The sequence below is a fragment of the Pristis pectinata genome, chromosome 5, assembly GCF_009764475.1.
Source record: "Pristis pectinata isolate sPriPec2 chromosome 5, sPriPec2.1.pri, whole genome shotgun sequence".
NCBI classification, from domain to species: Eukaryota; Metazoa; Chordata; class Chondrichthyes; order Rhinopristiformes; family Pristidae; genus Pristis; species Pristis pectinata.
Genome location: NC_067409.1, coordinates 75135683 through 75163303, shown reverse-complemented (window position 1 = coordinate 75163303; position 27621 = coordinate 75135683). Strand labels below are relative to the sequence as shown.

At 40.0% G+C, this 27621-nt stretch overlaps 1 protein-coding gene across 7 annotated transcripts in view; it reads left to right on the top strand.

Moving 5' to 3' along the window:
- Window positions 1–27621, top strand: part of hivep1 (HIVEP zinc finger 1) — a 159470-nt gene that overhangs the window by 48176 nt on the left and 83673 nt on the right. Inside the window, exon 3 of one of the 7 annotated variants that reach the window (XM_052016325.1) lies at window positions 6278–6370. The exons of the other annotated variants lie outside the window; for them this stretch is intronic. Within the exon in view, the coding sequence (XP_051872285.1) occupies window positions 6328–6370 (43 nt within the window). The 5' untranslated portion in view covers window positions 6278–6327. The remainder of the gene's footprint in view (window positions 1–6277; window positions 6371–27621) is intronic. 7 annotated transcript variants of the gene reach the window in all.

Genomic DNA, 27621 nt, shown 5'->3' with positions numbered 1-27621 from the left:
TTCCCTTATACGATGAGATGGACTCTTGACCTCACAATCTACCTTGCTGTGACCTTGCACCTTATTGTCTGCCTGCACTGCACTTCCTCTGTAGCTGTGACACTTTACTCTGTATTCTGTTATTGTTTTTACCCTGTACTACCTCAATACACTGTGTAATGAATTGATCTGTACGAATGGTATACAAGACAAGTTTTTCACTGTACCTGGGTAAAAGTGACAATAATAAACCAATTCCTTGGCTTGTTTGGGAGTTTTCCAGGACTAAATAAAATCTCCTGGAGATTGCTAAAAGCAACCTAAGAGATAAATCCCTCTCTCAGTAAGTGAGAGGTTGTGCACATCCAGGATGTATATTGAACCACAGATTAAACCAGCCAGACCAATGAAGTTGAGGAAGTCGGACCTTCCTGTCCAGTGCATGTGATGATGCAGTGGCATGGTTGTGCCTGCAGAAAGATAACTTTCCCTGTTTCTGGATTGAGGCAGGAAAGTTGGCAGAAGTTATCTGGTGGTCCCAACAAGAGAGCTGGGATCGGGCAAGGTGCCTAGTGCAGTCGCAGAGTGCTGAGGAGAGACAGCTCTCACCCTTAGCGAGGCCTGAAATCAAGGCATGAAGCCGTGCCCGGTTCAAGTGGAAGACCAGGTCGGAATCCTCTCTTGGCTCACCCTGAACTGCATGGTTGTTAAATGAAGATCAGTCATTGGTGTAGTTTCATCACATGACATCTGATGCAATAGGTTTCGTGAAGAAACCTCCTGGAACAGACCCAAATAGAGCTGACAACCCTAATCCTTGTCTACACTATGTGATTTTCTGTGGAATGGTTCCTCTGGTATTATTTTCAAATTAATTGTAAGCTGATGTTTTTTCAGGTATGTGTTGCTAGATCTTTTAAAAAGAATTATATCCTTGAAAAACCATTTAACCTTTTATTTTCCTGAGATGGTATATTCTGAAAATCAATGTGTTGTCTTTAACTTTAGTGTTTACCAAACCTCCACCGACCACTGAAACCACTTCAGATGGAGAGAGAAGTGTGTTTGACAGGCATGTTGCAACAAGTAAAATGGCAGGATGAGGGTGTGACCTTATTCTCATAGTTTATTCTCATAGCTTCATGTAAAAGAGGGGATGGCTGCATTGTGCTGTAATGTATTACGATGCCATCTGCTGGAGCATGTACATCTGAAGTCAATGTGTTTCAGTTTTACATCTTGAGTTGATGTTTCGGGTAAATATTGTGGTTCAAAGCAGAGTAGACACCAGAAATGAATTTGCTAACTGAACTACAGGTTTTTAAACATTATATTGTTTTGTTTTTTGGCGTAAAATTTCTTGTACTTCAACTGGAAGCTGCAGTATTGATGATCCTCCAACATGAACTTTGTCTTGAATTTGAGTGAACTGTCCTCATATAATTTTGGACCTAATCTAATTCCTTATTTGGACTACTTCTTTATAATACCTTCTTTAATTTTGGACTATCTCTAATTCCTGTTCCCCTTTGCTTTTCAGTTTAGATCACCCTCCGTGAATTGCTTTATCATTATTTTGTTGTTGAGAGAAAAATTGATGGAAAGAGAATGCAGGCATTTTGTTTGATCTCCTACGTGTGGATGTAATCCCATTGTCCATATGAAGACCAACAAACTCCCAAGTTCAATTGCAACAAGGAGGCTGAATTATTAAGCAAACAACAAAGTGCTGGAGGAACTCAGAGGGTCAAGCAGAAACTGGGGGGGGGAGAGGAATTGTCAATGTTTTGGATCAAGACCCTGCATCAGGGTGCATGTCTCCACTGAATTATTAACATTGCCACGATCTATAATTGTAGATATGAGCCCCAAATAAATGGCAGAGAAGGGTAGATGTGCTTGCTTTTACCATCGGATTTCCCTATAAACAAATTATTTGATAACGAACATAGCTGGGGTATTTTCTCTTGTTCCAGTCCAGTTACTTGATATTTCTGAGAAACCTCTAAGTCTTGGCTAGCTGCCTCCTCAAGATGGCAACTGTTAGATATCTTTGGCAAAGTGGTGGCCCTCGGACAGAGGGTGATGTCAATTTGTCAACTGCTTTTATGCTGTGAGTAACCTAGAAGATATAAGAAGGATGTTAAAGGGATCCATATGGCACCAGTGCAGTCCGTTCAGAAATAGGTGATGTGGTCTATAGTTCCCAATCCTAGTCATTGCAATCATTGACAATCTGAACTAAGGCTTGTTGTGATACAGGAGGAGGCCATTGAGCACATCGGTCCATGCAAAGCAATCCCATTAATCCCATTCCCCTCTTATTTTCCTGCAGCTTATTCTCTTCCATCTGCTCGTCAACTTCCCTCTGATTCCCTTTGTCAGTTACCCAAACTAGGATTAATTTCTAGTTGCCAGTTAACCTACCAGCACATCTTTGGGATGTGGGAGGAAATTGGAACACCTGCAAGAAACCCATGCGGTCACACAGAGAAAGTCCAAATTCCAACATACAGTACCTGCCGTCAGGAAGGAGCTATCTACAAGGGGGATGGTTAAATTGAAATTGAAGGAAGTCACTGGATTGAAATAGATTCTGTTCCATTCCTAACTAATTACTAGAGTTGTTGGTGTGAATTGCATTTATTGTAAACTCCTACATAAGTATTCTCAGAAGGAAAGGAATGGTAATTAAGAGCAATACTTGGAATTATAATTTCATTGTGAAGTTGGGTGTATGATTATCCTACTGACCCATGTATGCCCTTGCTGCTCCATGGCACAAAAATAGTTTCTCTGCACAAAAGTTGAGATGCTTTGAAGCCTGAATAGTTTTTGAAGATGGTTCATAAGGTTGGCACAAAGGTTCATTAGATTTATTTTTGGATGATAACCAAATAGTTAAAAAAGAAAGGAAATATCTAGCTATAGGATGTAAGGTGTAAGGTAAGTTGACAACTTAGGGAGCCCACCTATACTTCTTTGGATCTTCACTTGGCTTTTAACTTGAAAATGAATTTCTCAGTGCAACTGAAAATTATGGGAATTGAGGTAAATTTTTGAATTTTATGTATATCCTACACAATATTTCTGATAGCTATGTGGGACAGATGGTACCCTCTCAATAACAAAGCTGAAGAGCTATTTAGAAAAAAAGGTTTGCAGAGGATTCCCTCATACTATTCAGGTTATTGGGAGAGATTCTGTGTTGCTTCATACTTAAATATGTGGTTTTATTTATTTTTTTGGGTTCTGGATATGCCAAATTTACCTTGAAAGATCCACCTTTTTGAACCATTGCAGTCGTTCTGAGAAAGAGAGTTCCAGGATTTAGACTCCGTGATGATGAAGGACCAGCATTATATTTCCAAATCACGCTGGTGTAGGACTTTGAAATAAAAGCAGAAAATGTTGGAAAAATTCAGCTAGTCAGTCAACATCTGTGAAAAGAGAAACATTTAACGTTTCAGGCCTGGGACTCGTCATCAGAACTAAGTAAGAAAGTACCAAGTTAGTCGAGATAGCAGAGAAGGTGGAGGAGGGCAGTGGGTGGAACAAAGGGAATTTCTCAGGGTGCATAAACGTGGCAGTTAGAATCCAGTTAAGCTCCTTCATCTTTGTAATGTGTTGCTAATGTTTGTATTGTTAGATAGTCTGGCCTCTGAAAGAAAAAGGAAAAAGCAAAAATGGCCAATTCTGATACAAACAGAAAGATAGTGTGAGTTCTCTAAAGTTGGAGAATTCGATTTTCAGTCATGCAGGTTGCATTGTTCCCATATGGAAGATGAAATGTTTTTCCTTGAGCTTCCTTTGTGCCTCAGTGTAACAGCACAAGAGGCCACGGACAGAGAGGTCGGAGTGGGATGGTGAATTAAAGTGACAGGCAACTAGAACTCAGTGTCACTTCTAAGGACCGAGGATCTGGATGTGAACTTGAAGATGGTGGTGTTTCCATATACCAGCTGTCATTATCTTTACCATTGCAGTCCTGCTGCAGGGTTTTGACCCAAAATACTGACTTTTCCTTTCTCCCCACAGATGTTACTCGACCTGCTGAGTTCTTCCAACAGATTGTTTGTTGCTCCAGATTCCAGTATCTGCAGTCTCTTGTGTCTCCATTATCTTTCTTGGTGGTAGAGGTCACAGGTTTGGGAGGTGCTGTCAGAGCAGTTTAGAGGAGTAATTGCTGTGCATTTTGTGATATAAATGTAACAGCAGAATAACAAACATGCACTTAATCAGTACTTTTGTGTGTTTGCAGCTAAATGAATTTCATGTTCGTAATATCCACGCTATATCATTTAATTTCCAATTATGCACATCCTATGGTTCTTTTAAGCTTCAGTATATTTCTTGTTAGAGGAACAGGCTGCTAAAAACCTTATAGCCAGATTGTACTGAATAGCAGCTGGGTGTTCATATAGAACCCCAGCTAACAACACTGAGCAGGTCAACATATTCTTGACTTCCGTGCCTACATATTGTCACACAGAGGTCTGACAGGAGTCTGTGGCTGGACTATGTAGCACTAATCAGGACTGAAAATCAGTTAAAAGTGTTTTTAAGTCAATTTTTTTTGTCCCTCTAAAATATTTTTTGTTCTTTTTAAACTATTTTAATCCTTTTAAAATGTTTATAAATAACATGGACATCAGAGGCTACTGAACTGCTTTTAAATGAAGCTGGTAATTGGAGTCTTATAAAAGCAGTTCATGGACTTTGGCAGCAGAATGGTCTAGGAGTTGGGGCCTGGAAACTAGTTGCTGCTCACAGACTACTCCACTTGTGGGATGGCCACAGCAGCAAGGCCTGCAGAGCATTTTGACAAATGAAGTTGCGGAAGATAAGTATGGCCATTGAGATTAGACGGGGTGAGTGCCAAGTGTGGACTGAATTATTGCGATCTGACCCAATAAACTTATTATCTTTAACATGTTATAGATAGAACCTAAATGGAATTTTGCACTTCTCAGGATAATGTTTGTTTCTTTTACAAAAAAAATAGTTGCAATGCCGAGATGGCGTGCGCCACTTCTCACTAGTTTCTAATCCGCACAACAAGATAGCTAGCCAGTGATAGAAAATTTTTTTAAAAATTGCCGATGCTAGAAATCAAAAACAAAAGTAGAGACTGCTGGAAACACTCAGCAGGTCAGGCAGCATCTGTGAAAAGAGAAAGAGTTAACATTTCAACTCAAAGACACTTCAAGAGCGTAATAGATTCTGTGTTATTAAAAAAAATCATTGGTTAAGTCCTGGTGCAGACTTTTGATCCGAAACATTGACAGTTCCTTTCCCCCACAGATGCTGTACGATCTGCTGAGTTCCTCCAGCAGATTGTGTGTTGCTCCAGATTCCAGCATATGCAGTGTCTCCATTGGTAAAGGCTTAATTTTTCCACAGTCTAATAGCATGTAACTGAACTAAGCAAAACTGATTGTCAATTGTGACCTATTCCTTGTGTGAGTCTAGCCTCACTTGATCTAAGATGGATTCCTGTGATGTCTCTCCTCAATGTACACCTGAGCTCGCAGAGTGTTTATTGATGAGTTTGCTGGTCCTCAGGTTGCAGGCAGTGTTATAACTTAACAAGTGGTTGATTTACACAGTGAGCATTGTTTCCCATTTCCTAGTCATTAAAGTTGAGTGATGCAGATTATAGAAGGTGCAACTGGATGAAGATGTGCGCCATCTTTGAAAAATAAATAGCCTGAAATTGTTGTTGTAATGATGCCAAAACAGTCATGTTTGCTGCCATGCCATGAAGCTGACAGCAATATCTGGCATATCCAAAGCGCAAATAAATGAGAAATCTAGAAATTGCTGAGAATGAGTCAGTGCTGCTCCTCAGCTGTGCTGTTGTAGTCTTCTCCTGGGAAGTCTGCACAGCATACAATGACGGATTTGATGTCAATTTATTGCGGTTTAAAAAACATTGAAAATTTTAGACCTTTTTGAATAATGTGTAATAAAGTATCAATGACATAGTAACAACAGGCATTTTTAATGAATAACTCCTCTGATCCTGAAAGACTAATTTTATTTATGGAGAGTCTAAGTTCCTTAGAATAAAGCTAATATTAAATTTAATAACATAGATAATTGCAATCTTTAATGGTTTTTAATTTTCTATTCTATTTCAGCTTCTGCTTTAAACCATGTCAGATGTTCATGTTTTTCTCAGTAAAAGTTACAAATATTAGACTTTTTAACTTCCTGGTTTTCTGTCTGTCAGAATTCTAGTCTGATTGGCTGTTCAGCCAAATAGATGACATTATACTTGCTGGATTCCTTACAGAAGATGCCTGGCAGTAACTGAAAGTTGGGAAAGGGGAGATCTGGAACTGCATGTCATTGATGAGACAAATCTTTGTGGAAGGATTTCTTGAAGGTCAGAAATGAGATTGCTAACAAAGTTCAGAGCCTACAATTTATATCCAATTCAAAGTACATTAATTTAACAGGGCAGATGTTAAATTTAAAGCTAATGGCTTGTCTTAATTTTTTATTTTCCCTTTTATTTGTTGCACGATCTCTCATTTAAAAAGGCATTGCACATTCAAGTGATGTAAGAAAGTATATTAACAGTGTAAGCACATAGTTGAAGCAAGCTTACTAAAACTACATCTGAATGAAAATTGAAAACTTAATAGATATTCCATGCTACCTGAATGCATATGAAATGTACAGGCTTCTCCCACGTTATGGCCATTTGGGTTTAGGAAATTCGCCCTTAGAGTTCACAAATCGCTACTGAAAGATTTGAGATATGGAATAAAATTTGCTCTCACAGAACTTATGTGGGGGAGAAAAAAAGAAAATATATCAACACAATATTCACTTTTTTTTTCAACTTGCGTTTTTTGACATATGCACAAGTGAAATGGTTTCGCATGGCGGAAAATCATGACGCAGCCTGTTTTCCCTAATTCCTCCATAAAGTCAGGGTGGTCTATACTTGGAAATATGTTTTAAACATTATAGCCTGTGTCAATGGATTTGGCACTGTGTTTAATAGGTATGCGGAGGTTATGGATGATGATACCAATCAGAAGGCAGTGCTGATTTGATGCCAGTTTGGAGCTTAATGCTCTACAAAATGCCACCTCCCAATTAAGTGTGCTTTTAGCAGCAGGTAGGATTACCCATACCCATTTAATGAAATCAGCTACTTTCAAGTTAGTTGTTATTGGCTCTTGCTATAAATCAACCTGTATTTGAACCTTTCTGGAGGATTGTTTTCTAAAAGGACCTAAAATCTATACTCACTGGTTCACTGCAGGTGCCATGTATTAACTCTGAGATATGTCACAAATATATCTGGTCACTCAATACCTTATTTATGTTTGACAATGGGCAGCAAAATATGTTGGTCAAAGTCTGATGTAGCAGTCTGCTGTGCTGTCCACATCTGTGCCAAAATGGAGTTACTACGTGACAAGGATTTTGGTATCCTCATTCTGTTTCTCACATCTCACTTGTGCCTCATGGCACAATGTCCTCTGATTTACTGTCTACAGGCTGTGTAAGTCTGCATATCTTTTCACAATGTTATCTTTCTGCTTTTCATCTGAAAGCAAGCCAAGAATTGAAATTTGACAGAGAGTGTAAGAAGATGATGAAGGCAATGATGACAAAAATATATTGCCACTAATTACTCAATTTAACACCTGCAGTCATCATCTCATAATCTGACATTGTGGTTAACTGAGAATTTTTGATAGTTGTACTTGGTGAAATGTTGGGTATAGGGCAGGGCTAAAGGCAATGAAGGTGACAGCTTCCCATTTACATTAAACCTTAGTCTAATCCCATTTTATTCTCCCCACCTTCCCATCAACTCCCCTCAATTTCTACTACTCACCTACACATCAGGGACAGTTTGCAGTGGTCAACTAATCTATCAACCTACACATCTTTGGGATGTGGGAGGAAACTGGAGCACTTGGACGAAACCCACACGGCCACGTGGAGAACATGTGAACTCCACATAGATTGCTGCTGAGGTCATGATTGAACTTGGGTCAGTGGTGCTGTGTGGCAGCAGCTCTACTAGCTCAACCACAGGAGACTGTATATCTTTTGGAGACATTGCATATCTCCTCCTCTCCACTTTTAGAGCTTGTGTTCTCGGTGAATCCTACATTAGACAGTAGCAGAATTCCTACAACATTTTCTTCAGCTGCAGTTTATCTCCCCTTTAAAAAGTGCAGGTGGGTTTAAATATGGAAGATGAGATGTAAGGTCACATTTCATTGGCCTCTGTCTGAGGGGAGCAGCCATTGAGCACTGATGATGGTACAAGATGCAAGTAGTAAACACGCAAATGAACGATGATATACTGGTTACTGCCTGTGTCAGAAGCAATAGGTGACAGTCAAGCATTTTGATCCTTTGCCTATTTTTGTAGGCGGTTGAATGTAGCCCTCTAAATTCCTAGCATTTCTCTTTTCATTTTAAAAGTCTATAAAAATGCTTTCTTAATTTAATTGATGCAGATTCTCACTGAATCATAACAAATGTTTTAATCCAAAATGTTATTTGGTTTTCTTAATTCATAATCTATGCAAAACAAAAGTCCTAAATTTCAAATTTGAAAGCTTGGACGATTTTCAAAATAAGCCTTGAAGGTGGGTGTGGGTATACTATATTGGCTTTAAACATGGAGACAATTCGACAAAGAAATCTTATTAATAATGATTTTTTTTCTGTAGTCACTAAAAGGATTTTTTAGGATTTAAAAAAAAGGCTTGATTGATGGTGACATTCAAAAGTATCCACATCATTCTGGAAAAGCTTCGTAGTACTCCATTAGCAACTGCAGGTTTTTGGCAGCTTTCATTCTCATTCTAGAAATGCATTTAGCCAGTATCATATTCATTCGCTTGAATGAGCACAACATTCATGAATAAAGATTTTCAGTGTGACTTTGTATTACTGCACAAAAAGTTTGACCCATGGTGTGGGCTGAATCACATTGCTTATACAGTAAGTGACACTTTGGGCAGACTGTTACAGTATTCAGAAATCACTTCAGCTGCTCTGCTCACAAAGAGATATTTTTCCCCACTTCGATTTCTTTTTAATCTCTGTCTGATAAGATGTTCAACATGAGTGACGTTGGGACTTACATCTTTCAACCCATGTCAGGGATTTTGTTAACAACTGTGGACTTATTTTAATTGATTGTGTTTCTATATCGTGCCTATTCTCACTTTTATTTCACTCTCCCTGCACCCTCACTTCATATTGTGCCATTCAAAAACATTGCTCTTGAGCAAGCATTACAATTTCTTCGTTTGATGAGAAACCAAGTCAGCTGATGAGATTTATTTATTGTAATATTTGCTTTCACATGTTGTAGGAAGAGTCTCATAAAATCTTGACGGTGGTTTAGCGATGTTTGTCACGATTTATTTACTTTGTGTGGCAGTGCAGACAGCCAAAGAAATGCTGCAGATTAATCTTATTTAACTTTGAGTGGCTTGCTTGCATTAAAGATCCATTTGTTTGTTTGTTCCCTGCTATTACAAATCCTGCTTGGAGTGTGAGTATTGGCAGGGACTACAATGCTGGACAATCAATGTGAATAAAATTTGTCAGTGTCATGAAGCTGGTCAATTTGTGTTATTCAAGGAGGGGAGTCTGACCCCAGACCCTAAAGCCTTCTCAAGGTCATTAGCAAGACACTGTCGTAAAATTCTATGGCCCAGAAAGACCAGTCCCAGTGCCTGGAAAGACATGTTAATCAGTTAGTCCACAGTGGGCTAGCAAATTCAGTTTCACAAGCAACCTAAAGAAATCAGTCAAGTCTGGGCCTGGGACTAGGTGTGTGAGGGGCCACAGGGGAGTGAGGCCCAGCAATGGCAGGGGGAGTAGGGAATTGGACATAAAATAGAACGATCAGCTACCAAGGATCAGTGGCAGTGCAGTAGTGGGGTGCAGTAGATAGTGGAGGGTGAGGATTGTGGAGGCAGTGAGTATGACCTTCATTCTAAAGTGGATGTAGTACTGAGAGAGGGTAGGGAGTATCAGCCTAGGAGTGCAGGTTGCTGTCAGGTGATAAGATTGAAGTCGGATGCAGGGATGTAGAATTGGGGATGAGAGTTGTTGCGATCTTTGGGGGATGGGGAAAAGAAACCTGGGCTAAGGGTCAGTCGTCAGGGTTGCAGTCATTGAGGAAGTGGATGAGGGATTGAGTGTCAGTAAGGTGGGTGGTCATTGAGAAATGCAAGCTAAGTTGAGGTGGATTTGAGGGTCACCAGTCAGGGCGGTGCAATTGTTGGGTGGATAGGGGTGAAGGTCACTAAAGTGTGTCTGTGCATTTGTTGGAGAAGTGCAGGGAAGAAGTGTTGGGGCTGAACATTGGCAGTCAGAGGGTCCGATCATTAGGGCAGTGGGGTGGATGTAGATGGTCAGTTGGGGTCGTTGGTCAGTAGTTGGCATGTGTTTGTTGGCTGATCGTGAGATGAGTGAGGCAGGTTATCATGCAGGGTGATTAGCAAGCGTTGGGTTGTTGGGCACAAGTCGGAAGATTGGGAAGTGTTGGTTGATGGTGCCGTAGGGTAAGGTGGGAATCTGAGGGAATACCAGAAAAGTAAATTATTTAAAGGACAACTACCCAAATGATGATCCCTGGGCAGGCCTTAGGACCTTTTCAGGGAGATCTTTTTAAGTCGTAAAGTATGTTATAGGACAGCATAGTGGCACAGCTAGTCAAGTCACTGCCTCAACAGCACCAGAGATCCAGGTTCAATCCTGACCTCGGGCCCTGTCTGTGTGGAATTTGCATGCTCTCCATGCGACTTTGTGGGTTTCCTCCCACATCCCAAAAACGTGCGGATTGGTAGGTTGATTACCCTCTGTTAATTGCTCCTTATGTGTAAGTGAGTAGTAGAATCTGGGGGAGTTGATGAGAATGTGGGAAGAATAAAAAAATTGGATTAAATTGGGATTAGTGTAGATGAGTGGTTGACAGTTGGCATGGACTCATTGGACCGAAGAGCCTGTTTTGGTGCTGCTTGACTCGATGACTCATATGTTCTACTGAAGCAGGCTTCATAAATGCTGTGAAAGGCTGCTTCTGCAGATGAGGCCTGTGGACAGTGCTGGCCACATGCGTTCAACTGAATGTTAATTAGTCATAGAGTTGTACAACACAGAAACAGGGTCTCCAGCCCACCAGGTCAGTGCTGACCATTAAGTGCCCGTCTATACTAATCCCGTGCACTAGCACTTGCTCCATAGCCTTCTATGCCTTGGCAATTCAAGGGTGCATCCAGATATTTTCTTAATATTGCGAGAGTACCTGCCTCCACCACCTTGTCAGGCAGTGTGTTCCAGATTGCAACTATCTCTCTAGCTCAACAATCTGCTAGAGGAACTCAGTGGGCTGAGCAGCATCTGTGGGAGGAAAATGAATTGTTAACATTTTGGATCAAAGCCCTGCAGCAGGTCCTTTCCCCCACAGATTCTGCTCGACTCACTGAGTTCTTCCAGCAGATTATTTTTTGCTCCAGATTCCAGCATCTGCAGTCTCTTGTGTCACCTACCCCTCTAAGTGATTTTTTTTTTCTCAGATCCCCTGTAACCCTCTTACTCCTCACCTTAGACCTATGCCCTCTGGTTTTAGACATCTCCATTATGGGGATAAATTTCTCACCATCAACTCTATCTATGGGCATACAGATATGCCTTGTATATTGTGAAATGGCACTGTGCATGTCTGGGGTCCTCGTTTCTGTTATGAGTTAGGTGCTCAGAAGAACCATCACAAAAAATGTAGACGTCAGTCAATTTGCATGAAGTCCCCAATTTTCTGTTACGTTTTATTTTACATGGAAATTGAATTGAGCAGTGCAATTTTGGAAGTTATGAATGCAGCCTATCACCACCTCCTCAGCAATTAGAAAGGCGCATTATATGTTATCTTACCAGGGCATCTCATTACAAGAATAATTTTACTTTAAATTCATGCATAATAGATTTAACTTCACAATTATTTATTCTGTTGTAATTTGCAGCATTGAATAAAATGGCTGTGACTGGCTTGAGATCCTGAGCTCAGTAGTCAAAATCATTCTGTGTATTCATTATAATCTGATACAAAATTCATGAATTTATATCTTACCTTTCAGGACCTCATGGTTACCAAACCCCTTTACTGCTCAGGAAGTTCTTTTTAATTATAGTCCCTTTTGGAATGTTGTAGACCTTGCAGCCAGTTTGTATATGGCAAGATGTGCTGGTCCAAATTATCTGTATTAACAAGATAAGAATCAGAAGCAGGAGTAGATCATGTGGCTCTGCAAACCTGTTTTGGCAGTCATTGAGATATGGTTAATCTTAATTGTCATCCACTTTCTTATCTAATTCTCATATCCTTTGTTTCCCCTAGTATCCTTAGCCCTCTAAGTAGGGAATTCCAAAGATCTTCAACCCTCTTATCTTAGTCTTGAATGGCTGATAGCCCTTCACCAATGAGACTTCTGTTTCTGAACTTTCCAACCATAGAAAATCTCGTGGTATCTACCCTATCAATTCCTCTCAGAATCTTGTGTGTTTCAATGAGATCACCTCTCCTCCTAAACTCCATTGAGTATAAACCAGTTCCTGAATCCTTAAATCAATCTAGTGAATCAATGCTACGTGACTTCAAGGCATATCAGAATCAGGTTTATTATCACTGTCTTACGTGATGTGAAATTTGTTGTTTTGAAGTGATTTTACAGTTCAAAGACATGAAATCACTATAAATTACAAAATAAATAAATAAATAAATAGTACAAATAAAAGGAATAACAAGGTAGTGTTCATGGTTTCGTGAAATCTGATGGTGGAGTGGAAGAAGCTGTTCATAAATTGCAGAGTGTGGGTCTTCAGGCTCCTGTACCTCCTCTTCGATGATAGTAGTGAGAAGAGGGCATGTCCCAGATAGTGAGGGTCCTTAGTAACGGATGCCGCCGACTTGAGGCACCACTGATTGAAGATGTCCTCGATGGTGGGGAGGGTTGTGCCCATGATGGAGCTGGCTGAGTCTACAACCCTCTGCAGCCTCTTGTGATCCTGTGCATTGGACCCTCCATACCAGGTGGTGATGCGACCAGTCAGAATGCTCTCCACTGTACATCTAGAGTCTTTGGTGACATATGCGTATATATCCTTCTCTAGGTAAGGAGGCCTGAACCTGCAATCATTGCTCCAAATATGATCTCAAATATGCTAAGTTCAGTCTCAGTAAGACATCACTGCTTTTGCACTCCAGCCCTTTCAATAAAAGCCAATGTGCCATTTGCCTTCCCAGTTGTTTGCTGTAGGTGCACATTTATATTCTGCATTTCATGTACCAACATCAACACTTACTAGTTTCTCACTATTTTAAAAGATTGCTGTTTTTCTCTGCTTGCTACCAAAAAGCTTAAACTCCTCTTTACACATTACACTCCTCTTGGCAGTCACTTAATCTGTTAATAATCTCTTTGCATCCTTCTCACAGTTCACTTCCCCCCCAGTTCTGCGTCCTCAGTGGAGTTGGTTATATTGCATTCTTTCTTTTCATCTTGCCTATCAACACAAGTTGTGAATATATAACATCACCAGCTACTGTCTGGGAGGAGCTGGGTTCAGAGACGTTAAGGCTCACCGTAACTTTAACCCACTGCAGTTCAAACAGTGCAGCTGTAGCTCTGAGGCATCAACTTTGTCTCAGCCCCTGGCTTATGGCACAGCACCTTAGAAAACCTCAGTCTGCTTCGGCATTGCTTCTTCCCTAGAGTACTCTGACAGGGTGAGCCCTCTTGACAAAAGCCTTTCCTTCATGCTCGTTTTTCTCTATTGGATAACTTGGTCTAGTTACCGGGTTCTCCTTTACTCCTCTCTCTCATGCTGGAGGCCAAGGGATATGGCTACATTTCCAGGAGAAATGGATTCCTTGAACTTCAACAACACCCTTCTCAGACATTGATGTGTTTTCAAAAATAACAATTACCAAAGTTCTCTCCCACAAACTGTACTCCCAAGTCAGTCCCCCAACAAGCCCATAAGGATTGAGATCCCTTTGAGGGTGATTCCTCCCATGCTTTGTGAACACTTGGTGTTAGCTGGATCATTGAGGCCCAGCTTGCCAGGGCCTGACATCAGAATCACTGTTGCACAAGGACTGAGGTCACTAGCACAATGTATACGTTATTTTACTATCCAATTTGCCAGGTGTCAAGGGTCTTGCAAAGAATATGCATTAACAATTCACAGTTGATGTTGGATGCTCATGTGGCACCAAAGTAACGTGTGTTATATGGCCCGTTTCCTGCTAGAATTTAGATTATGTTCTTCAGTGTCACAAGCCTTCTCTTAAAGCCATAAAAGAACTTCCTTATCTTTTTATAACTGGTGTTTCATCATCTCTTCTTTGCTGAAGGTGGCTCCGCAGTAGCAAGTCTCCCTCCAGTATACGATTCAAAAAAAGTGACTTGTCTTGGATGTTATTTAGTCTTTGTTGTTTTTTGTTTTTGTAGTTCAGACTAAATCTGCTGCACTCAGTGCCATGTATAATTTTTAGCAGACATTATTGCACAGGTACTAAGAGTGGAGTCCCTTGATATTTTTCTTTTATTTCCTATTTGATTATCTTGAGTATGTCTGTGAGGAACCATTGCGCAATGCTATTGACCCTGAATAGGCTTTTTTTGATTGTCTCCATAAAAATATACACTGAAGAATGGCACATCATGGGTAGTCCTATGGTGGTTTATAGCTGCCCATATGCTCCATGGCTTAGTAACATCTTTGTGATGTGCTGTTTGATAAAGACATCATTTCAGTCTAAGTAGTCCTTCCATTGGATCTTTTCATTAAATGCTGGTGGCTTGATGATATTGCCAGCATTGATTTTCTTGATTTGACTTGGTTATGATGGGTTGTTGAGAATTTGGTGGAGTTTGCATACTTTTTTTTACTGATGTGAGCTACGTGTTTGCAAATGCCACTGTTTTTAGTCTTGTTCCTGCATAGCCTTAAAAGTCAGGGATCAATTATGGTAAAGGTCATGCTTCTTTATTTTGAATGAGTGTGGACTTGGACTTCTTGTGTGCATAAGTTGATCTTCAGTTTTTCATTTGTGGCATGATTGATAAAGTGGAATGCATGACATGCATCTTGCTGGGGATTGGATAGAGCTGCTAGTGCTGGAAGTAATCTGGAAGCCTCATGAAGTTACCCATGAGTGTCGAGCAATGGCCTTGAGCAGAGAGATCAATGCTGTCAGCACATGTGTGCTTGGATGATTAGTGACAGAGAAAAGGTGGAAGTGTTCACTGTTTGTGAATAAGTAATTGATATACACTCAGATGTATTTTTCTATGGACAGTTTGGGCAGAGGTGGGCTTTCTATGTTGCCTTTTCCTCCTCCTTCTCTCTGCTCAAGCTCTTCAGCTTATCTTCATGTGATTTTTGGCAAGGGCTGCCCCTTGGATGGTAAGGTTATGCAACATGCAGCAGGCTCCCATGTACCTTGATGCTTTCTCTGCCACAACTTGCAGGTCTTCTCCGGAATAGCTAAGGCAGTAAGATCATTATTTCAGTACACACATGACCTGCTCTGTGTGTCAGCATCGCATGCATATTTTGCCTAGATAGATGGGTTGTCAACTGGAGTCCTCAGCCATATTGTTAGAAAATAGTTCCTATGTCACAGTACCTAAAGATTGGTTCATCTTGCTGGCTCAGATGCACTCAGCATGATGGACCACCACAGAATGAAGGCATCATAACTGCTTCTGGAAGCTGACATTGATCTTCAACTGTCCTGTGACCATACTTCTGGTAAATCATGATGAGGAAATCAAATCTATTTATGTTTCAGTCCATTTCAGAGTTTGCAGACAGTACCTGCAAAATGATATACAGTGAAGGACTTCCTGCAACATGGGGAAGTCCACATGAAGCCCATTTGCTTAGAACCCTTCTCCCCTTCTTTCTCTCTCTCAGCAGTGTGTCCACTTCTGCTCAGCCTCTGCTCATTCTCTCAGTCTTGGTTTATTCTAAGGGGAATACCTACTAGTGCACCCACACTTGGAATTAGCAGAATGTTCGAGGTCAGGAAAAATTCCAGCTACTTACTAGCCCTTTACTATTTAAAAAAAACAGTAAAGAAACCTAGCATGCATAGAACTATCACAACAGCCACAAAAAATCGACCAGGAATTAACCTTGTACACAGGAGAATTTGCATTCAGCAGAAGGAAAACCTCCCGCACCACCACAGCAGTGCAAGGAAAGATTATCAAACATACATCAGTCAAGAGAGATTGTTAGCTGGGATGTGAACCTGCAAGTGACAGTGTTGGCATCAAATAAGATTGTATTTCAACACTGGCCTGCAGATTTCACTGAGCATTAACTATGAGCATGCTGGCACCCTCACCAATATAATCAATGCTTCAATAATGCTGCAAATGTGCATGCATAATGTAGATACCATTTTGGAGCCCCGAGTGCAAATATTAAACCCAAAGAATAAGCAGAAGTTGTATCAGTTTTTCACTGGTATGTTCTAGATCTATCTTGTGCTGTGGGAACTTTCCCTAATCATTGCTGAAAAACTTTTCTGGTCTCATGGCATTTTGTTTGTGTAATACCATCTGAATTATTATACAGAATGTCATGCTATAATGAGAGTACTGGCCTATTTTTGCATATTTTTTTAAAGAAGTATGCTTTGTTCTGCATGTTTTTCTCCCATCCCAGTGTAACAGTAATGTGACTATTATTCAATGGAAGCTTTCTGCACCCTGTTGTTGCTTCGCACGTCAACATTGCTGTCTGTCAAACTGTTTGGAAATGTTTTTTGTACATTAAACATTATCTGCACATTCTGTGCTGGTAGAATTGCATTTTTTTTCTTAAATCTTATCCATGAAGGAAAGAAAGCCTTTGGTGTTTATCCTTCTATATTCCCTTAAGTCTCATGATGCAGTTTGGTATATCATTTACAGCAGCAAGTTCTCTGCAGGCTTAATTGTTCATTTCCATGCGTATTAAGGAAGAGCATGAGGCAGCTTGCAATGGTTTTCTCCCACGCAGCGTTTGCCACTCATCTCAATACTGGTGGAGGAGAATTCCAAATAGAGACTGATGAATCATATGCTCAGTATGTTTGTTCTACAGTACTCAAACTGCTGCTTTTTTTGTCTTAATTTGAATTAGTTTTGAAAAAGCTTTCAATTTTAAATTACAAACACAGTGGAAAGTGAACGAGCTAGTCTCATTCTACTTTGGTATGTAAAGTTTACAACAGCGAGGCTGTTTTTGTGATGTTATTACCATTCTTTCATTAATTTGCTGAAGTTAATTTCCTTCCACTGTTTCATTGTGTTGGCTTTTGATTATGATTTCTCTTTACACCATCCATCTTTCAATCTGTTTCTGATTGTTAGACCTAATATTCTCGATTGAAAATTGCTGAATTCAAATTGTAGGTTGATTCAGTTTTGAAACACTAGATTCCATTTTTAATTTATTTTTTTTATCTCCCTCAACATAAGTTAGGCCAAGGAGCACACTGAGCAATACTGAACTCTTTATAAAAACAGAAAATGCTGGAAATACTCGGCAAGTCAGGTTGCATCTGTGGGAAGAGAAACAGGTTGAAGACCTTTTGTCAGATCTGGAAAGGAGTGAAAAGAAGCTTGTTAAGCTGCAGGGACAATTGGAGGGGGGTGGGGGTGATACCCGAGTGATCATGAGGATAACCTGTGAACAAGGTTATCTGGTATATGAGTAAATGGAAGCAGCTAGAAGGTGAGGACGTAGATAAAAGAACATACACAAAAAAAAGTAGGAGTTGCGAAACGCAGGACAGTAAGATATTAGGAGACAAGATATTTGGAGATATTAGGAATTGGGATGTTATGTTGCATTTGTACAGGACATTGGTGAGACCGCACTTGGAGTATTGTGTACAGTTTTGGTCATCCTGTTATAGGAAAGACATCATTAACCTGGAAAGAATGCAGAAAAGATTTACAAAGATGCTGCCAGGACTCGAGGGCCTGAGTTATAGGGAGAGTTTGGGCAAGCTAGGACTTTATTCCTTGGACTGTAGGAGATTGAGGGGTGACTTTATAGAGGTGTGTACAACTGTGAGGGGCATGGATGGTGTAGACACACATAGTTTTTTTCCCGGGGAAGGGAAACTAAAAACTAGAGGGCATAGGTTTAAGGTGAGACGTGAAAGACTTAAAAGGACCTGAGGTGCAACTTCTTCACGCAGAGGTGGTACATATATGGAATAAGCTGCCAAAGGGCCTGTTTCTGTATTACTCGGTGACTCTATATCACAGATGGATGACTGATACAGAAAGAGAAATTAAGTTACCTGAATTTATGGAATTCAACTTGTAGAGGTAGAATTTGGACTCAGTGTTGGTCAATCGGTCATCCATCTGTGATGTTAGATCAGCTTGTTTTTTTCTTGCTCATTTTTTTCTCCCGCTGGGAGTGGAAGACATGCCCAGACAGGAAAGTTTTGCTTGATCAACCTTATTCAAAAAAATTCAATAAGTAACAGAGAGACAATGATAATGAAGTAGATATAATTCATCAAGATTTTCAAAAGGCATTAGATAATGTAGACTAATGAATAAGGACAGAGTATGTGAAGCAAAGGGGCATGTAGAAGAATGTTTTGCTAGCAGGCTTCAGTACAGAAAGCAGAAGGTGGGAATGAAGGATAGCCATTCATAGTGGAAGAAGCAGTTGGGGTGTTCTACAAGATCAGTGCTGTAACCACTGCTATTCACTGTTTACATTAACAATTTAGTCTTTGAAATCAAAAGTACAATTTCTAAATCCAAACTTGATAACAAATTGAAGAGCCAAATAGTCAACGCTGAGGGAAAACTGCTACAAGTTACAGGCCTGAACTTCTCCTCTGTGCCTGTTCCACATAGCTGTCAACTCCCCGATCTTTCAAAAATTTATCTATCTCCCCTTTAGTTTACTCCAGTAATTTACCCTTAACAAGAAGAAACTTGTACGAACTTCATTCTCCTGATCTTGTAACTATGCCCCCTCTTTTAAGACTCTTCCATTAATGGAAACACCTTCACATCTACTTTGTCAAACCCCATCAGGATCATGTGTGTTTCAATAAGGTCACCCCTCCTCATCTAAACTCCAAAGAATACAGATCCAATTTCCTTAGCTACTCATGTTAAGACAACCATCTCATCCCAGGAATTAGCCTTGTGAATCTCTTTTGGATGCCTCCAGTGTTAGAATACCCTTCCTGAAATAAGAGGCCCAAAAGTGCTCAGGTGTGACCTCCCCAAAACCCTGTACAATTGTAACAACACTTTCCTATTTCTAAACTCCAATCCCCTTACAATAATGAACAATATGCCATTTGCCTTCCTAACTACTTGCTGCATCTGCCTCCCAACCTTTTGTGATGAATTCACAAGACACTTGGATCCTTCTGTACTCCATTCATTTGTAGTCTTTCTCCATTTAGATAATCTGCCTTTTGATTCCTCTCACCAAAGTGCATCATCTCACACTTTCCCACGTTAAACACCATTTGCCAAATTTTTGCTCAATCACCCAACCTATCAATATCCTTTTGCAGGGTCCAAACATCCTCATTGTAATCTTCCACCTATTTTGATGTCACTGGAAGTTTGGACACCTTACACTTTGCCCCCTCCTCCGGTTCATTAATTGATTGAAGACTAAGAACTGATCCTTGGGTCACTCCACTAGTTATGTTCTTCCAGTCTGAAAATGATCAGTTTATCCCAAATCTGTCTTCCATGTGATAACCAGTCTTCATTTGGTGGTAATGCACTTCCCCTAATACCTTGAGCTTTTATATTTGTGCCCCAGCATTTTATGTAGTACTTTGTCAAATGCTGTCTGGAAATCTTAAATACATTAACTCTACAGATTCCCCTCTATTGAGTATGCTTGTTACATTCCCAAAGAAATCTAGCAAATTTGTCAAAAGTAATTTACCTTTTGTAAAAACTTATTGACATAGTTTGATTACATTAATTTTTTCTAAATGACCAGCTATTTCTTCCTTGATTACAGATTTCAGGATGTTGCCAACAACAGACGTTAAGCTGTTTCTTCTCGTAGAGGGTGGTGATTCTCAGATCTCTGGTTTCCCTCTTTTTGTTCCCTCTCATCTTGAACAAGAGAGTCATATTTGTGGTTTTTCAATTGGTATTTGCGCAAAGCTCAGTGCATTTTGAAAAACTTCAACTCCTGGCTCTCTCTGCAGTCACTTCCCTTAATACCCTTGCGTGCAGGCCATCGGATCCTGGTGACTTGTCTGCCTTTAATCCCATGAGGTTTTTGAATACCTTGTCCCTTGTGATAGGGCTTGTTACAAGTTATTCTGTGCTATTTGAAGCTAGCCCATCTGTGATTTTTGTTATCTCCACTTGAACACTCATACAAAGTATTGGTTTAACTTATCTGCCATTACTTTCTTTTTCATTATTAATTCCCCAGTCACACCTTCCAGGGGACCCATACTTAGCTATTCTTTACCTTTTTACATAACCTTAGAAGCTCTAGCTGTTTGTTTTGATATTACTTGCCAGTTTTTCCTGGTCATTCTCTCTTCTCCCCTCTTCCATCGGGCAGAAGATACAAAAGCTTGAGAGCACATACCACCAGCTTCAAAGACAGCTTCTATCCCACTGTTATCAGGCTCTTGAAGGGACCTCTCATACGCTAAAAGATGAACTCTTGAACTTCCAACCTACCTCGTTGTGGCCCTTGCACTTTATTTGTCTACCTGCACTGCACTTTATCTGTAACTGTAACACTATATTCTGCATTCTGTTTTCTTTTTAGCACCTCAGTGTAATTATGTATGTCATGATCTGTCTGGAGGGCATGCAAAACAAAACCTTTTCACTGTATCTCAGTACATGTGACAATAATAAACCAATACCAATAATCAATTTTCTTCGACCTTATTAGCTTTTTTGTCTATCACTGTTGGTTCCTGAAAAAATTCCCAGGCCTCTGCTCTATCACTAGCCCTTGCTATTTTGTAGTCTGATTTAATATTTTCCAAAATCTCTTTGGTTAACCACTTCATCTTTCTCTTCAAAAACAAATGTGCTAATTACTAAACATTACACCTCATCAAGGCCATTTTAAAAAAAAAGCAACAACGAGGATTTATTTCTAGAGGGATGGAATTACAAATCTGAAAACTATTTTTAATTTATATCAGGCTTGGTAGACCATATCTGGGGTATTGTCTGCTTGCTTAAGGAAGGAAGTTAATGTATTGGAAACAGCTCTCAGAAGGTTTACTAGACTAATACCTGGAATGGACAAGATACGTAATAAAGAAAGGTTGGGCAGGTTGGGCTTGGACTTCAGAAGAAAGGGAGGTGGTCTTCATTGAATATATAAATACAGAGGCCACCAGGGTTTGTGTTGAGAGGGTGTTTCATCTTATGGAAGAATCAAAAATTAGTCATCATTGTATAAAACTAAGGGGTTGCCAATTTAAGGCAGAGATGAGGATGTTTTTTTCTCAGAGGGTTGTAAGCCTTTGGAACTCTTCCTCAAAGCAGAATCTTTGAATATTTATAATACTTATTAGGCAAGAGTAGATAAGTTCTTAATAAGAATGGAGGTGGGCAGAAATGTGGAAATGAAATTACAATCAGATCAGCTAAACCTGTATTGACCCTGGGTTAGTAAACCATACTTAAATGCACTGGTCATCATGTTATAAAAAGGACACAGAGGCACTGAACAGAATGCAGAGATTTGTAAGGCTCAAATAAGAAATGCGAGGTTATTTACATCAGTAAGGAATGAACAGAACTGCATCTCTCCTGAGATAGAAAGGCTGAGAGGTGACATAATATTAAATTTTTTAAAAAAATTTTATTTACAGTGTGGTAGCAGGCCCTTCTGGCCCAACGAGTCTGTGCTGCCCATTTTAAACCCAAATTAACCTACCCGTATGTCTTTGCAATGTAGGAGGAAACCAGAGCACCCAGAGGAAACCCATGCAGACACGGGAGAACATACAAACTCCTTACAGACAGTGACGGGAATTGAACCCCGATTGCTGGCGCTGTAATACCGTCGCGCTAACCGCTACGCTACCGTGCCGCCTCTAATAATATGTCTTTAAAATTATGAAGGCCTTCGATAGAGTGCATACAGAGTGTTTCTGCTCATGGAGGAGAACAAAACTAGAGGCCATCAATATAAGGTGGTTCCTAAGAAATCCAATAAGGAATTCAGAAGAAACTTCTTTACCCAATGAGTGGCGAGAAAGTGGAACTCTCTCTCACAGGGGGTGATTGAAGCAAATAATACACGAGTTTAGGGGAAGCATGTGAGAGAGAAGGGAATAGAGAGTTACACTGAGAGATTTAGATGAGGAAGGAAGGAAGAATGTTGGAGAAGAACATAGACACTGGCATGCTGAATAGTCTGTTTTTGTGCAGTACATTCTATGTAGTCCTACAGACTCAGCCACAGAGTTGAAAATGCTACCAACTGATTCACAGCTGTGTTGAGAGGGAAGAATTCAGCACTGCTCCCATGGGGTTCTGACTAGGGTTCCTTCTTGAGTTTTCTTCATGATCTGGAATGGAAGGTATGATTTCCATGTTTGGAAATATTACCAAACTCAGGATATTAACAGTCATCAGACGGATCTCAAGATACTTGTGAAATGAACAGACACATGAAATTTAATAACTTTTATAAATAAAGTGTGAAGCAATTCACTTTGATGGGAAGAATTGAGGAAAATATTAAGTTAATTAGTATTGTTTGAAAGTGGTTCAGGAAGACAGAGACCTAGTAGGGTTTGTACCCAAATCTTGAATACAGCAGGATAAATTGGTATTTAGGAAAAAAAGCATGGCATCCTTCATTTTCTTAATTATAGGACAGAGGTCAGTCTAAGTGTTTCTAGGACAATGGTTAGTCCTGAAGTGGAGGATCTAGATCTTAGGAAGCTTGGAGAGGATGTAGCAGAGTTTTGCAAAAATGGTCTGTGGATGAGGGACTTTGCAGAGACCAAAGAAATTTTCAGCAGTGATAATTAAGAGGAAATTTGATACAGTAGGTCAAGTTCACAGGTGGCTTTGGAAAATTAATAAGAAACTTATCCCAGTGCCAGACTGTAACCAGAGAATTCAATTTAAGGTAACTGACAAAAGGATCAGAAATGACAAAACATTTTTTTTAAATGCTGAATTTTTTCTTTTGATTTGGAATGTACTGCACTGCCTGAAATGGTGGTGGAAGCAGATTCAGTGGTACCATGTAAAAGAGAATTTCATTTTAACTGGAGATACATGCAGGATCATGGGAAAAGAGAGTAGGAGAGTGGGCTTGGGTAGATACTGTAGCTCTACCAAAGATGGGATGAATGCCTTTCTATGGTGTATCATTCGATCGTAAGCACCAGCTGGGCTGGGAGTTTCAATTAAGACTTGCAATCATGACCAAGCCAAACAATAAGAAAGAAATTTCCATTTTTTGTGCCCCATTGCAGATCAAATTAATCAACACAGTGAATTTTCTCTGATTGTAATTCCCACTAAAGGCTCTTAAAAAATTAACTTTTTCTCCATGTGAAGGTGACTCTTGGAAGCTTTTTTAAAAATTTGCTAAAAATCAGAGCATGTACACCAACATATCTAGCAAATTTTTCAGTATAATTTCTTGACGTTATTTTTAGTTAATTAAAGTCAGGTTTGTCTTGGATGGTGAACCACGCATTCTGATTAAAATGAAAGGCATTTTACTGTGAAAACGTTCATTTTCAGCTGTATTAATTCAAATACACCCACTTATCACTCAGTAGAACAAATGAAATTATAATGCATTTTTTTAAGAATTATTTTCCTGTTGCATTGTACATTGAGGACTTTAGAACCATAGAACACCACAGCACAGAAAACAGGCCATTCGGCCCTTCTAGTATGTGCCAAAACTTTATTCCGCTAGTCCCATTGACCTGCACCCAGTCCCATAACCCTCCAGACCTCTCCCATCCATGTATCTATCCAATTTATTCTTAAAACTTAAGAGTGAGCCCGCATTTACCACGTCAGATGGCAGCTCGTTCCACACTCCCACCACTCTCTGAGTGAAGGAGTTCCCCTTAATGTTCCCCCTAAATCTTTCCCCTTTCACCCTAAAGTCATGTCCTCTCGTACTTATCTCTCCTAATCTAGGTGGAAAGAGCCTACTTGCATTTACTCTGTCTATACCCCTCATAATTTTGTAAACCTCTATCAAATCTCCCCTCATTCTTCTGCGCTCCAAGGAATAAAGTCCTAACCTGTTCAATCTTTCCCTGTAACTCAACTCTTGAAGACCCAGCAACATTCTAGTAAATCTTCTCTGCACTCTCTCAATCTTACTGATATCCTTACTATAGTTAGGTGACCAGAACTGCATACAATACTCCCAATTTGGCCTCACCGATGTCTTATACAACCTCACCATAACATCCCAACTCCTATACTCAGTACTTTGATTTATGAATGCCAGGATGCTGAAAGCCTTCTTTACAACCCTGTCTACCTGTGACACCACTACCAGGGAATTATGTATCTGAACTCCCAGATCCCTTTGTTCCTCCGCACTTCTCAGTGCCCTACCATTTACTGTGTATGTCCTACCTTGATTTGTCCTTCCAAAATGCAACACCTCACACTTGTCTGCATTAAATTCCATCTGCCATTTTCTGGCCCATTTTTCCATTTGGTCCAGATCCCTCTGCAAGCTTTGAAAGCCTTCCTTGCTGTCCACAATGCCTCCAATCTTAGTGTCATCAGCAAACTTGCTGATCCAATTTACCACATTATCATCCAGATCATTGATACAGACAACAAACAACAATGGACCCAGCACAGATCCCTGAGGCACACCACTAGTCACAGGCCTCCAGTCTGAGAAACAGTCATCCACTACCACTCTCTGTCTTCTCCCACAAAGCCAATTTCGAATCCAGTTTACAACCTATCCATGGATACCTAGTGTATGAACCTTCTGAATTAACCTCCCATGTGGGACCTTGTCAAAGGCCGTACTGAAGTCCATGTATACAACATCCACAGCCTTCATCTACTTTCTTGGTAACATCCTCGAAAAACTCTACAAGATTCGTTAAACATGATCTACCATGCACAAAGCCATGCTGACTATCCTTAATCAACCCTTGGCTGTCCAAATACTTGTATACCCGATCTCTCAGAACCCCTTACAGTAATTTACCTACTACTGATGTCAGGCTCACCGGCCTGTAATTACCTGGTTTACTTTTAGAGCCTTTTTTAAACAATGGAACAACATGAGCTACCCTCCAGTCCTCCGGCACTGCATCCGTGGCTAAGGACATTTTAAATGTATCTGCTAGGGCCCCTGCAATTCCTTCACTAGTTTCTCCCAAGGTCTGAGGAAATATCATGTCAGGCCCAGGGGATTTATCTACCTTTATTCGCTGTAAGGCAGCAAGCACCTCCTCCTCTTTAATCTCTATATGTTTCATGACACTACTGCTTGTTTCCCTTCCTTCCATATCCACTATGCCAGCTTCCTGAGTAAGTACTGATGCATAAAAACTGTTTAAGATCTCCCCCATCACCTGAGGCTCCACACATAGCTGACCACTCTGATCTTCTAGGGGACCAATTTTGTCCCTTACTATCTTTTTACTCTTAATATACTTGTAGAAACCCTTTGGGTTTAGTGACATCAAATGAGCTTGCAGGTAAACCTGAGCAATTAAAATGCTTCTGAAAAGTAACACATCTCACATCGGGATTTGTGATTCTGCCTGAAATAAAATCTCTTGGCCATGTTGTACAAAGCAATTTGGTGAAAGCTAAGTTGCATTTGAATGTTATTTGAGCAGAGAAAATGGTAGGTTTTCTGAGGGAACCTGCTGCAGTTAAACCCTTTGTTTTCCCCAATTTTAATAAATTGTTTCCTAACTGCCTATATTTGGTTCCCTTAAATTAGTAAATTTCCATATTTCCTTAAAATATAGGAGACCATCTTAGCCCATTAAGTCTGTGGTGGCTCACAAAGCAATAGCATTCCATGCTAATTTACCCTGTAACCTATTCTCTCCATGTACCCATCAACTGTCCCCATATTCTTTCAGTGGCCCATACACTACAGGTAATTTACAACCACTTGTCTTTGGGTTATGGGAGGAAACTGGAGCACCTAGAGGAAATCCAGGCAGTCATATGGAGAACATGCAAATTCCACACAACACCAAATGTCAGGACTGAACCCAGATCTCTGGAGCAACACTACTCACTGTACCACTGTGCCCAGTCATTGAAACCTACCAGATACTGAAAGGCTCGGATAGAGTGGACGTGGAGAGGATGTTTCCATTAGCAGGAGAGTCTAGGATCTGAGGGCACAGCCTCAGAATAAAGGGATGTCCCTTTAAAACTGAGATGAGTAAGAATTTCTTCAGTCAGAAGGTGGTGAATCTGTGGAATTTGTTGCCACAGAGGGTTGTGGAGGCTAAGTCATTGGGTGTATTTAAGGCAGAGATTGATAGGTTCTTGATTGGTAAGGGGGTTAAGGGTTACAGGGAGAATGGTGTTTAAAAAAAATCAGCCATGATTGAATGGCAGAACAGACTTGATGGGCTGAATGGCCTTTCCTACTATATCTTATGGTTTTATGGATAGAAGAGGGCATTTTAAAGGCATTTAAGCTAATTCAGCCAAATTGTCAAGAAAAAAGGAAATTATAAAGTTAGTTTTTAATCATTTGAAGCTCATCATTTCTAAAACTAAATCTAAAATGCAAGTTAACATGCTTGTTTACTAGCCAGTTTAATAAACTATTATCAATGGTTTCAGAAAGTCCTACCTATGCCATGCCTGGATTCAAGATGTTTTCTCATTATAAAAGAATATACGTGATTTTTACTATGTTCAGAAACTGCAGTGAATGACCTCAGTTAGCAAAAGATGATCTGCCTTTTTTTAAATAGATGTGCATTCTATTGAACTTACTAGTTAATGAGGAATAGATTTTATTGATGCAGCAGTTCTGTGAACATGACTGTCGACCTAAAGAAAAGGAAAGTTTTAAACTACCTTGAGTTTGCTATAATTATCCAATTTTCTGCATGGAAAATTAATTGGCCACCCAAAGGGGAATTTAGTTAATTAGACGGACACTGTATCCTAGGGAAACTTTTTTATGGGTTTTGTTGATTGTTTGAATCTGCTAAATAACAGGATACACTGAAATCCTGTGATACTTGTGCTTTGCATCCGGAACACATAGAGTGCATGTAATTGTCTTCCTAAAGAACAAATCTTGTTAATGGTATTTTTCCTGTCTGGCTGCAAAATATTATTCTTCCAACCACTAGGAGTCTGAGCATTCAACTATTATATTAAAATGGTTTCCTTTATTTCTTACCACCAGCTACACCATGTGTTACTATCAACGTTTAGTGGTAATAAGAAATCTTGGATGAGAGATTGGGCTCAGTTAGAGATTGGGCTCGATTGTTTTTTTTCTGGCACTGAGAGCTTACTTAAGATTCCCAAATAGCACCTCAGGCATGCAGACACATTTATGATATTAGTTATGCCA